At 39.8% G+C, this 14026-nt stretch overlaps 1 protein-coding gene across 1 annotated transcript; it reads left to right on the top strand.

The window, feature by feature from the left end:
- The first annotated feature begins 241 nt into the window (after positions 1-241).
- LOC121386548 (mucin-2-like) lies at positions 242-1743 on the top strand. The gene is made up of 2 exons (XM_041517487.1): positions 242-336; positions 525-1743. Exons 1-2 carry the CDS (start codon positions 242-244, stop codon positions 1741-1743), a joined length of 1314 nt encoding a protein of 437 aa, XP_041373421.1.
- The last annotated feature ends 12283 nt before the right edge of the window (positions 1744-14026 follow it).

Below are 14026 nucleotides of genomic sequence, written 5' to 3'. Positions count from 1 at the left end.
AAATAAGAGTTGTGTCGTGTGTGGACAACTGTAGAACTTCATGATCTACAACTTGCGGGCAACCCAAAACATACATTAGGCAAACGTTAAATAGTTTTAAAATTATTAGATTACTTTGTTAATGATATTGTGGAAATGTAAATCAAAGTATGCATGTGCAAGTTTGATATGTTTTAGAGAACACATCCCACACAAACTATGTAACGTAAATGAATACTACGAATATATATATGTTCATATGATGAGGTCCAAAGTAGCAGCAGCAAAATTTATTGGAGAACAGGATTGTTCTGAACAAACGGGATTGACAAAGAATTCCAAACCAGTCTTCTGTTGGTATGATAACTACGACCTGAGAGTTTTTAAAGAATGCCATGGCATGGCTATTGAACATATACAACAGCTGGATGATGATGATGATGATGACGATGATGATGATGATGATGAAAATGAACCCATTATCCTAAGACTATGCACTATTCAAATAAAAGAACTAACTGGTATTCAATTTGAACACTACGCAGGTCCAAACAACACACCACCACCAGTATCAGCCTGCCGAACAACACACCAGCACCAGTATCAGCCTGCCAAACAACACACCACCACCAGTATCAGCCTATCAAACAACACATCACCACCAGTATCAGCCTGTCAAACAACACACCAGCACCAGTATCAGCCTATCAAACAACACATCACCACCAGTATCAGCCTGTCAAACAACACACCAGCACCAGTATCAGCCTGCCAAACAACACACCAGTACCAGTATCAGCCTGTCAAACAACACATCACCACCAGTATCAGCCTGCCAAACAACACATCACCACCAGTAGCAGCCTGCCAAACAACACATCACCACCAGTATCAGCCTGCCAAACAACACACCGGCACCAGTATCAGCCTGCCAAACAACACATCACCACCAGTATCAGCCTGTCAAACAACACACCACCACCAGTATCAGCCTGTCAAACAACACACCATCACAAGTATCAGCCTGCCAAACAATACACCACCACCAGTATCAGCCTGCCAAACACACCACACCACCACCAGTATCAGCCTGCCAAACAACACACAACCACCAGTATCAGCCTGCCAAACAACACACCAGCACCAGTAGCAGCCTGCCAAACAACACACCAGCACCAGTACCAGCCTGCCAAACAACACACCAGCACCAGTACCAGCCTGCCAAGTAACACACCACCACCAGTACCAGCCTGTCAAAGACACCACACCACCACCAGTATCAGCCTGCCAAACAACACACCACCACCAGTATCAGCCTGCCAAACACACCACACCACCAGTATCAGCCTGCCAAACAACACACCACCACCAGTATCAGCCAGACAAACAACACACCACCACCAGTATCAGCCTGTCAAACAACACATCACCACCAGTATCAGCCTGCCAAACAACACACCACCACCAGTATCAGCCTGCCAAACACACCACACCACTACCAGTATCAGCCTGTCAAACAACACACCACCACCAGTACCAGCCTGCCAAACACACCACACCACCAGTATCAGCCTGTCAAACAACACCCCACCACCAGTATCAGCCTGTCAATCAACACATCACCACCAGTATCAGCCTGCCAAACAACACATCACCACCAGTATCAGCCTGCCAAAACACACCACCACCAGTATAAGCCTGCCAAACACACCACACCACCACCAGTATCAGCCTGCCAAACACACCACACCACCACCAGTATAAGCCTGCGAAACAACACACCACCACCAGTATCAGCCTGTCAAACAACACACCACCACCAGTATCCACCTGTCAAACAACACACCAGCACCAGTATCAGCCTGTCAAACAACACACGACCACCAGTATCAGCCTGACAAACAACACACCACCACTAGTATCAGCCTGCCAAACAACACACCACCACCAGTATCAGCCTGCGAAACAACACATCACTACCAGTATCAGCCTGTCAAACAACACACCAGTACCAGTATCAGCCTGCCAAACAACACACCAGCACCAGTATCAGCCTGTCAAACAACACACGACCACCAGTATCAGTCTGACAAACAACACACCACCACTAGTATCAGCCTGACAAACAACACACCACCACCAGTATCAGCCTGCCAAACAACACACCAGCACCAGTACCAGCCTGTCAAACAACACACCAGCACCAGTATCAGCCTGTCAAACAACACACCAGCACCAGTAGCAGCCTGCCAAACAACACACCAGCACCAGTATCAGCCTGTCAAACAACACACCAGCACCAGTATCAGCCTGCCAAACAACACACCAGCACCAGTATCAGCCTGCCAAACAACACACCAGCACCAGTAGCAGCCTGCCAAACAACACACCAGCACCAGTAGCAGCCTGCCAAACAACACACCAGCACCAGTAGCAGCCTGCCAAACAACACACCAGCACCAGTATCAGCCTGCCAAACAACACACCAGCACCAGTACCAGCCTGCCAAGTAACACACCACCACCAGTACCAGCCTGTCAAACAATACACCACCACCAGTATCAGCCTGCCAAAGAACTCCCATGATTCAATATTTTCCCCCTGGTATATTCCCCCAGTAAATACCCACCCCCCAGTTTTGATATATGATCATTTGCATTATATTTTTAAATGTCCTTTATATTTCACTTTAAGAAAACAATATATACAGCCCTACTATTGTTATATGCAGCAGCAATCACCTTTATATGTATGTTTATGTATGGTTTGCTTGTGTTTTGTTTTCCCTCTACATGTATTGTATTTGTAATCTTGTTTATACAGATGAACTGTATTGCTCAGTGTTAATATAGAATAGAATTGAAATTGCTATATACTAATACAGTTATATAGAACCTTTGAAGTAGAAAAGTTACTTTATAAACCTCTCAATGCAATTGCCAGTTCAGGAAATAGAAGGTTAGATTAACATTTTTTTACCACTAATAATAGGGGGAAATGACGCAGGAAAATTATCTAAGAGGGATAGACCAAGGGAAAAATGCCCCGATACCGCATAAACAAAATCTAAGTTTACAATGCATTAGAAAGCCTGAGGCAGACAAAGAGAAAGTCATTAATGCTGGCAGAGAATTGCAGAGTGTCTTCTATGGATCCACACAGAGCGATTTTACTCTTGATGACCTTCGACACCAAATATTTATCAAGACAAAGGATAGCATGCAGCTGTAAAACGTTGTCCAGTTGCAGCACAAAATAGCCCATGTGCTCATTACCAGTGTTGTTTGTGGAATTATGATCCGGAGGAGAAAGGTCCACCTGACCTTGATATAACAGACTGTGGATGGCGAATCATTGATGGATCATTACCAGTGTTGTTTGTGGAATTATGCCGAGGAGAAAGGTCCACCTGACCTTAATATAACAGACTGTGGATGGTGAATCATTGATGGCTCATTACCAGTGTTGTTTGTGGAATTATGCCGAGGAGAAAGGTCCACCTGACCTTAATATAACAGACTGTGGATGGTGAATCATTGATGGCTCATTACCAGTGTTGTTTGTGGAATTATGATCCGGAGGAGAAAGGTCCACCTGACCTTGATATAACAGACTGTGGATGGTGAATCATTGATGGCTCATTACCAGTGTTGTTTGTGGAATTATGCCGAGGAGAAAGGTCCATCTGACCTTAATATAACAGACTGTGGATGGCGAATCATTGATGGCTCATTACCAGTGTTGTTTGTGGAATTATGCCGAGGAGAAAGGTCCACCTGACCTTAATATAACAGACTGTGGATGGTGAATCATTGATGGATCATTACCAGTGTTGTTTGTGGAATTATGATCCGGAGGAGAAAGGTCCACCTGACCTTGATATAACAGACTGTGGATGGTGAATCATTGATGGATCATTACCAGTGTTGTTTGTGGAATTATGATCCGGAGGAGAAAGGTCCACCTGACCTTGATATAACAGACTGTGGATGGCGAATCATTGATGGATCATTACCAGTGTTGTTTGTGGAATTATGCCGAGGAGAAAGGTCCACCTGACCTTAATATAACAGACTGTGGATGGGGAATCATTGATGGCTCATTACCAGTGTTGTTTGTGGAATTATGCCGAGGAGAAAGGTCCACCTGACCTTGATATAACAGACTGTGGATGGTGAATCATTGATAGCTCATTACCAGTGTTGTTTGTGGAATTATGATCCGGAGGAGAAAGGTCCACCTGACCTTGATATAACAGACTGTGGATGGCGAATCATTGATGGATCATTACCAGTGTTGTTTGTGGAATTATGATCCGGAGGAGAAAGGTCCACCTGACCTTGATATAACAGACTGTGGATGGCGAATCATTGATGGATCATTACCAGTGTTGTTTGTGGAATTATGCCGAGGAGAAAGGTCCACCTGACCTTGATATATCAGACTGTGGATGGTGAATCATTGATGGCTCATTACCAGTGTTGTTTGTGGAATTATGATCCGGAGGAGAAAGGTCCACCTGACCTTGATATAACAGACTGTGGATGGTGAATCATTGATGGCTCATTACCAGTGTTGTTTGTGGAATTATGCCGAGGAGAAAGGTCCACCTGACCTTGATATAACAGACTGTGGATGGTGAATCATTGATGACTCATTACCAGTGTTGTTTGTGGAATTATGCCGAGGAGAAAGGTCCACCTGACCTTAATATAACAGACTGTGGATGGTGAATCATTGATGGATCATTACCAGTGTTGTTTGTGGAATTATGATCCGGAGGAGAAAGGTCCACCTGACCTTGATATAACAGACTGTGGATGGTGAATCATTGATGGCTCATTACCAGTGTTGTTTGTGGAATTATGATCCGGAGGAGAAAGGTCCACCTGACCTTAATATAACAGACTGTGGATGGTGAATCATTGATGGATCATTACCAGTGTTGTTTGTGGAATTATGATCCGGAGGAGAAAGGTCCACCTGACCTTGATATAACAGACTGTGGATGGTGAATCATTGATGGCTCATTACCAGTGTTGTTTGTGGAATTATGCCGAGGAGAAAGGTCCACCTGACCTTAATATAACAGACTGTGGATGGCGAATCATTGATGGCTCATTACCAGTGTTGTTTGTGGAATTATGATCCGGAGGAGAAAGGTCCACCTGACCTTGATATAACAGACTGTGGATGGTGAATCATTGATGGATCATTACCAGTGTTGTTTGTGGAATTATGATCCGGAGGAGAAAGGTCCACCTGACCTTGATATAACAGACTGTGGATGGTGAATCATTGATGGATCATTACCAGTGTTGTTTGTGGAATTATGATCCGGAGGAGAAAGGTCTACCTGACCTTGATATAACAACTGATCAACTAATGAATTTTATGTTCAATAAGATGAACATTAGCACTTGAGTTTCAAATGACCAAACATCAACTGTAGCCGCATCCTTATCACAATAAACAAGTTCACACCATAGACTTCTAAACATGTTTTCATGATGTGGTTATATTAATTTTCATGCAAAACACAAGTTTATGCTTTGTCAGAAAGTGATAAAAATTAAATTATTTGGCAGATAATTGATGGGTTTTTTTTACTGGATGTCACATGTTATTGTTTTCAATAGGTGCGAAATTGTCCGTCTATGTTAGGCCATGAGAATGAAAGTTATAGATTTGCGTCCACCGCCTGCATGCCATGAAAGGTACCGCTGAAAATGTTCATTATTTACAACATTTTCATTATTTGCACAAAAAAGGCACTTAATGATCATCACACAAATTCAAGTTCCAAATCGTCAATAGTCACATTATAGTGGTAATGTTTACAAGGTCCTTTGCGCCAAAACTGCCGTCTTCGTCATAAATTCTGAAGTGTAGCCCAGTAGAGCATTGAATCCTCAAACAGGAAGCAGTATATATATTCCAAACATTGACGAAAATTGCCTTGATCCACCAATCCAAAGGAGACACTGAATCATATTGGCCCTAACTAGCTAGTTAGAGCTCAATGAAGTAAAAAATGTTCAATAGTTTATATTCCACCTTCAAACATGTCAAAGACCTCGTTTGGACTTGAAACTACTATGGAAATAATAGATCAATAAAAATAATGAATAATGAAAAAAAGCCTCATGTGTTTTTAAAATTGTTCGGACGCAAATCTAGAACTTTCATTCTCTTGGCCTTACCCTAATTAAATTATTTTGCCGTCTACTTTCAATCTTGCAGATTCAACTATTTATACAGATGGAAGTATGATGTATGTAGGTTTTTTGCCGTTTACATTTGCTACTCTGCCAATTACTTCCGAATTCTACTGAAATCACTGCATGGTTTTTTATTGATTAAGAAGGTTCATTTTGTGAGGAAATACTTACATAAATATATACGCCGCCCCTGGCCCTTTTCCAGTCCAGCAGACGACATACTGCAGACGACATCAATTGACCAATGACAGTGCGCTACATAAAGCCATGACTTGCCATAAGAAGTATCACAATTGATCTGTTGCGTTATGCCATTTTAACACATGCGTATTGGAAGTTACCGAAATATCAACTTCCAACATTGGGACAGAATCAACAAGATCGTGTTCATGCTGAATGAATGCGAAACATTAGCTATATCATCGGATTTTGAAGCACCTGTCCAGTCAGACAGGTGAAATGGGGTATTCACATGTCCCCAGTAAATTCTACCTGTCCCGGACAGGCGGTCAATCCTTACTGTCGAGCCCTGCAAACCATTCTTAAATGAATGAAAAATTGTAACAAAGCATTTAGAGAGAGTGTATATATATGAGCAAGAAGGCATGATGTGGCAGGGGTTGAATTTTACACTATTCTGCAAATAGAAAATTTCTAAATGGAATAGTAAAACAATTCTTCCAATATTCCGTCATGAAAGTGAAAATAAAGCACGGAATACCGATAATCACCTGCGACTATTCAGCTTCCGCTTTTTCTTCAGCTATATTTTTCTGCAGAACAAATCCTCGCGCTACTAAGACCTTTCTCATGCACTTACTGGTACAAAATAAACGTCTTTTTGATCGAGACTAATGTTTGGAGTGAGTTTGTTTGTAATTCCAGCTAGTACGCAGCATAGACTGGTATATAAACAATTGTTCGTTACGCAATGTTGTACAGGGCGACGTAGCACAGTCAGGAAAACTAGTGGTACATTAATAATTGAAGGGATAGTACATTTTTAGATGGAATAGTGTTTTTTGAAATTCACTGTTCCTTTGGGATAGTGATAAAAAAATTAAATTTCAACTCGTGTGTGGGTGTGCATTGACGTACATAACTGGCAACCTAAAGTACCTGCGTTATGGTTTAATATAGAGATCCAGTATTTATCTCTGTAACGGACACACGTTATTATCTAGCCTTCATGTAAAATTCTTTAATCTCATTGGTTGTTTGCCGTTGGACAAATCCCTTATCACCCTGTGGGCGGAGCCAAATTCTCTTATACCCCGTCTATAATTTCCAACAGTTTCCAGCCACCCCAGTTAATGCTAAAGCAATAATTAGATTATAAATAACATTGATACTCAATCAAGTATACATAATTAATTTAATTTTTACTATAAAATACACTATTTCAATACTTTTAAAAGCTGCAATGTTGAACTCAGCCACCTAATTACGGTCGTGGTGTTATTGTATTAATGCGCGATTAGCAACAGTCGTCTGCTACCAATGTAAACAGAACATGGCTGTCAAACGATTTGCAATGCACTCTGCCAATGAAATTGAGGGAAAGCATGCAAATGTAATACCCTCTTGTACAAAGAAGGCTAACAAATCGGTGGCTAACACATTTCGAGATTATTTAAAAGAAAACGAACAGGATATTAATTTTGAAACATTTGACCCTGTACGCTTGAATGAAGTTTTGTGCCATTTTTATCTAGACCTAAGAACCAAGGATGGCGATTTTTACAAGACATCTACACTTGAATCAATTAGGTATGGTCTTAACAGATATCTGAAGGCACCACCACATTGTCGAAAGATCGACATCATCGAAGATGCAGCCTTTTGCGATGCAAATGAGTCTTTTAAAACTGCAATGCTGGAGTTAAAAGCAGCCGGTAAAGGGGAAACGGACCACAAACAAGTTATTTCTGAATACAATCACGAAAAAATGTATTCTTCAATGTTTATGGATGTAAACAAACCCACCGGTCTAGCAAATAAAGTTCAGTTCGACATACGCGTATACTTCTTCCGTCGTGGAGTCGAGAACATGGAAAAAATGACAAAAGACACTTTTGAAGTACTAACGGACCATAACACTGGACTCCACTATGTTGAAAAAACCAAAGGAGAACTTACTAAAAACCACCGTGACGACAAAGAATCGTATCGTGCCTTCATGCCGGAAGAACCGGGGTCCCCTCTGTGTCCAGTGGCATCTTTTGTCAAGTATATTTCCAAGCTGAATCCAGAATGTGATCGTCTTTGGCAGTATCCCAAAAACAGTATCTATGACGACGACCAAGTATGGTATGCCAATAAACCGATTGGAAAGAACGCACTGGGTAGTTTCATGACAACTTTGAGCAAGCAATGTCGTCTTTCGCAAGTGTACACAAACCACTGTCTACGAGTCACCGGCGCCACTATTCTCACACGGTCAAATTTTGCTGCAGCACAAATCAAAAGTGTTACTGGTCACAAAAGCACAAGTTCTCTGGTAGCATACCAACGAATATCAGATGAAGAAAAGCTTCAGATGGCACAAGCAATTACGTCTGGTTTGCAGAAAAATCGGCAAATTAGTAAAGCACTATCCACGTGTTCCTCTACATCCAAAACTGCCACTGACGTCACTTCGACCGACCTAGATTCATCATACACCAGCGCCAGGGAGACATCGGAGACTACAAAGACCACCCGGTCCATTCAGCAGGAGGTTGATCATCTTGAAGGTGTAGATCTGGATTTGTTGTTCTCAGAGTTCACCACTTCACAATCGTGCAGCATTAATCGTCAGCAGCAATCATCAATTTTTAAAAACTGTACAATCCAAAATGTGAATATCATCTTTAAAAAATGATACCTCCCCAAACAGTGATCAGCTGTTCAACTAGTGTGGATATTCTTGTTGGGTTTTTTTTATTTTTTTTTAATATATATTTTTTTCTACTACATACATTTCTGATAAAAAAAAAGTAGCAACAACAACTGGATAAAAGTGTACAGAATGTGCATCAATTTGCATTCAAGAACATTGGGTATTAGATGGGTCAACAGTAACCGTTTCAAAGGAGAAAGATAAAAAGGAAGAAGGAAAAGAGTAAAGAATGATGATAGTGTATATCAACTTTAAAAACAACATAAAATTCACAATGATTTTATATACCTCAAAATGCACTTCAAGTTCTGCAAACTCATAATAGTTCAAGTCACCAAGGTCAAGTGGAAGATACTTTGCAAGATTCGGGGCCATGTAGTCACCAGTATCTGTTACTCATGTCCATGCACTACCGGGGATCTTATGTGCTCCTCTCAGGATGGGTCGAGTACAGTCTGGAATATCAATTGTTGTTAATAATAACATATGCATCATTCAATGAAACAATTATAGTAGATACAAAAATGTTAACAGTTCTGCAAACTTGTAATGTTGACAACACCAAGGATCACATTGGAAGATATTGCAACATTCGGGGCCATGGATGTCAAATATTTGGTAATCTTGACCAGTCTTAGAGGGTTCTTATGTGCTCCTCTCAGATGTGGCTCAGTGGTGAAATTGTTGTTGCATGATGCGCAGTCGGTGAAACATCGATCCACAACAGTCTTAGAAGGCTTGTTGATTGGCAACACAGTGGTGAAGCACTCGCATGATGCGCATTGTCGGTCTAGGATCGATTTGGTAATTCTGACAGTCTTAGAGGGTTGTGATGTGGCTCAGTGGTGAAGAGCTCGCATGATGCGCAGTCGGTCTAGGATCGATCCACAACAGTCTTAGAGGGTTGTGATGTGGCTCAGTGGTGAAGCACTCGCATGATGCGCAGTCGGTCTAGGATCGATCCACAACAGTCTTAGAGGGCTGTGATGTGGCTCAGTGGTGAAGAGCTCGCATGATGCGCAGTCGGTCTAGGATCGATCCACAACAGTCTTAGAGGGCTGTGATGTGGCTCAGTGGTGAAGAGCTCGCATGATGCGCAGTCGGTCTAGGATCGATCCACAACAGTCTTAGAGGGCTGTGATGTGGCTCAGTGGTGAAGAGCTCGCATGATGCGCAGTCGGTCTAGGATCGATCCACAACAGTCTTAGAGGGCTGTGATGTGGCTCAGTGGTGAAGAGCTCGCATGATGTGCAGTCGGTCTAGGATCAATCCACAACAGTCTTAGAGGGTTGTGATGTGGCTCAGTGGTGAAGAGCTCGCATGATGCGCAGTCGGTCTAGGATCAATCCACAACAGTCTTAGAGGGTTGTGATGTGGCTCAGTGGTGAAGAGCTCGCATGATGCGCAGTCGGTCTAGGATCGATCCACAACAGTCTTAGAGGGTTGTGATGTGTCTCAGTGGTGAAGAGCTCGCATGATGCGCAGTCGGTCTAGGATCAATCCACAATAGGCCATTTCCCATTCCAGCCAGTGCACCACGACTGGTATATCAAAATCCTTGGTATGTACTATCCTGTCTGTTGGATGGGGCATATAAAAGATCCCTTGCTACTAATTGCAGATTTCCTCTCAAAACACTGTGGACCACTTTCTCATGCCTGGGTTAACCCATGGGTTATTTGTATTGCATGTGACTAGATTTTTAACTACTGCAGGCGAGATATCTCGCCCGACTATCACGCCAGTCGACATACCGTACACTGTATACAGTGCATTCCCCAATTCATATTTCCCGCCATTTTTCACAGGGAACTCACCGGAAACGGAAATATAATTAAAGAAAAAAGATTTACTTTGGGGCATCGAACATCGATCTGTATCTTAGTTGAATTCACATTTGTTCCTAGCTGAACCAAATACACATAATGTTAGCAATCAAATACACATAATGTTAGCAACCAAATACACATAATGTTAGCAACCAAATACACATGTTAGCAACCAAATACACATAATGTTAGCAACCAAATACACATGTTAGCAACCAAATACACGTTAGCAACCAAATACACATAATGTTAGCAACCAAATACACGTTAGCAACCAAATACACATAATGTAATGCTAACTGTAGTTTACGTTTCTTATTCATACTAACCAAAATAATGCAGAGGATATGTGAATGAATTGTGCACTTTTTGATAAAAGCATGAATGTTGGCAGACACATACTATACATCAGAGATATTAATTCTAATATTGGAGGCATTCTCAATAAATTTTGCAAAATGGCCACCATAGTAATTTCCCTATAAAAAACCATGGACAAAATAACGCTAAAAATATTTTATTTTAATTTTATGTTTAGCTATTTCCATGAAGGAACCTCTAGAATTCAAACTATAATCAGAAAATTGATCTTAGATGACCTCTAGAGGTCATTTCAGGGTTATAACTGAAAAGAAATCAACAAAAATTTGTACTGAGACTCTGTCAAAGTTGTTAATACCAGTTTGCCACTAATTTTCATTTTGAACTGTGGAGATTATACATTCAACTATACAAAACAAATAGAATAAAATAATTCTTTTACAAGTAAAAAATATACATTTTATCACAAACTTATTTTGTGTATAAGTACAATATGAAATGAATATGAAAATGTATCTTTTTCAGTTAATTATGCACAAACTGGAATACATCTGAATAACAAAATTATCCCCGATCAAAATCAAAGACAGCAATGTGGGTAGGGGCAGTTAATATATTACTTAAATTTTTCAGTGGGTGAGGGGAGATATGCAGAGTAGGAAGCCAATGCCCTCTGCAAACACACCCCAAATTCTAAGGCCTATGGCATTAACAAAAATCTGAGAGCCAATACTCTTCTTTTTTTTTTAAACAGTGTTCATTATTTCTGTAAAATAGCAATCTTTATTTTGGTTTGAACTGCTTTTAATTGTATTTTAAAATAACCCATCTATTCCACACCCCAACAATTTCGTAATTTGCGTCATTTTGTTGATTTCCACATCGTGTTAAATGCTTGTTGACAACAGCTTGTAAAATATGTAGCCTAAGAAAGCTGACTTCACGTTATGACAACTATCCATTTACGTCAAAAGGTTTTGATTAAAAAGATAATGAATTCAAATTTTACGGTCTTTTTAAAATCTAGCTAACTTTTGAGATGTCACCTCACAGTCAACAAATTTATATAATATTTTATCTAACAAATATCATGATTATTTTTAACTATAGTACTGTCGGAAATAGAATACAAATTATTTTCGTTGATTATTTCTTACATATTAAACAGACAAGTAAATATTTTGTAAATATCTATTTAATGATAGTCTACCTAATTTAGCATTTACTTGTTTTGGCTCTCGTTATGTTCAAGGTGGTGTTTACTCTTGAAATTAAAAGAAAGATGTCAGTAACAGGTGATTTGTGCACTTTATTGGAACAGCCTATAACAAATTTTGGTCAGCATATGTCAATTTCATAGGCTGTTACAATATGTGAGGGACGATGACCATGGTTTACCCCTATCCCTCTCCAAAACAAAATATTTGTAGACATTTATAAGTAACTTTTGAGCAAAACTGTCAAGAACCATTCTGAGTTTGTGATCTATTATACCGGTATTAAAGGTGCTATCTCAAAGTTGCATAACGACAGCTATTGCAAATCATGTTTTTATAAAATTTTGCTTTAACACTGAAAGACTACACCTTTAACTATATGCCCATAAATGATTATAGGAAATAATTTTATCTGCTACATGTAGTAGAAAATACATTTTTATTGGAGAATCTTTACCACAAGCAGATGCCCACATATAACTATGATATAGCACCTTTAAGTGGTTGCAAGATTGTGTAAATTTCTAATGTACTTATATTGAAATTATATTCACTAAATATGCTGGTCATAATCAATACTTTATGCTGCAATTCAACATAATCAATTAACTTGTAGTGTTCAATTAAAAGTTTGTTTAAGGGTAAATGAAACTGACACATATTGATCAAAATGTGTTATAGTCTGTTCCAATAAACGTTAGAAATCTGCTGTTTACTAACATCTTTATTTTCATTTCAAGAGTAAACACCACCTTATACATAAATGAGAGCCCAAACAAGTAAATGCTAAATTAGGTAGAGTATCATTAAATAGGTATTTACTTGTCAGTTTAATATGTAAGAAATAATCAACGAAAATAATTTTTTATTCTATTTCCGACCCTACTTTAATTGTATTCAGTGTACGTATAACCGCAATTTGTATAAATACTGCATGTTCCTTTCCCGCGATCGCAAAATGCATGAGTGCGAAATTAACAAAAACAACGGAAATAAACAAACGAAACAGCAATCCTTTCATGTGTACACCTATTTGGTGGTCGTGGTTTTTATCACAAATTTACATCAACATTTACTTGCGTGTAATCGTATTGTTTAATGTCTGCAACAATGTCTTTTGACACATGCAACAGTCTCGGCTGACTGTCAAGCATGACCTATATGCACACCGACAACAGCCAACAAATGTTTTTCAAACGTTCGCGAACTATGTGATTGGTTCCCGATGTGGACATTGGGTTTAACGTGAAGCGCATAAACCAGTTTAGCGGACATTTTTGTTTTGCTCGGTCTACCTGAACTCGGTCCTAGCCTACTTGTCTTGGGCCCTGAACTAGCACGTGTATTGAAACTGACATGCAATTTCGGTTCGTTTTTATTACTTTGGCTCAAAGACTTTACAGAGTTAAAATAACACGCAACAGATTTTTCAGACTTTCTTTCATACATGTTGACGTTAAAATTAATAACTGATTATTAAAATAAACAAACATTGTTATGTCTAATGTTATACAGTAACAATATTTCCCACACCGTAACCCAGTCTAATGCTATACAGTAACAATATTTCACATCTCA

This window comes from Gigantopelta aegis, chromosome 12 (genome assembly GCF_016097555.1).
Source record: "Gigantopelta aegis isolate Gae_Host chromosome 12, Gae_host_genome, whole genome shotgun sequence".
Taxonomy (NCBI): Eukaryota; Metazoa; Mollusca; class Gastropoda; order Neomphalida; family Peltospiridae; genus Gigantopelta; species Gigantopelta aegis.
The sequence above is the reverse complement of the archived record's forward strand: the minus strand, read 5'-3'. Positions and strand labels throughout refer to the sequence as shown.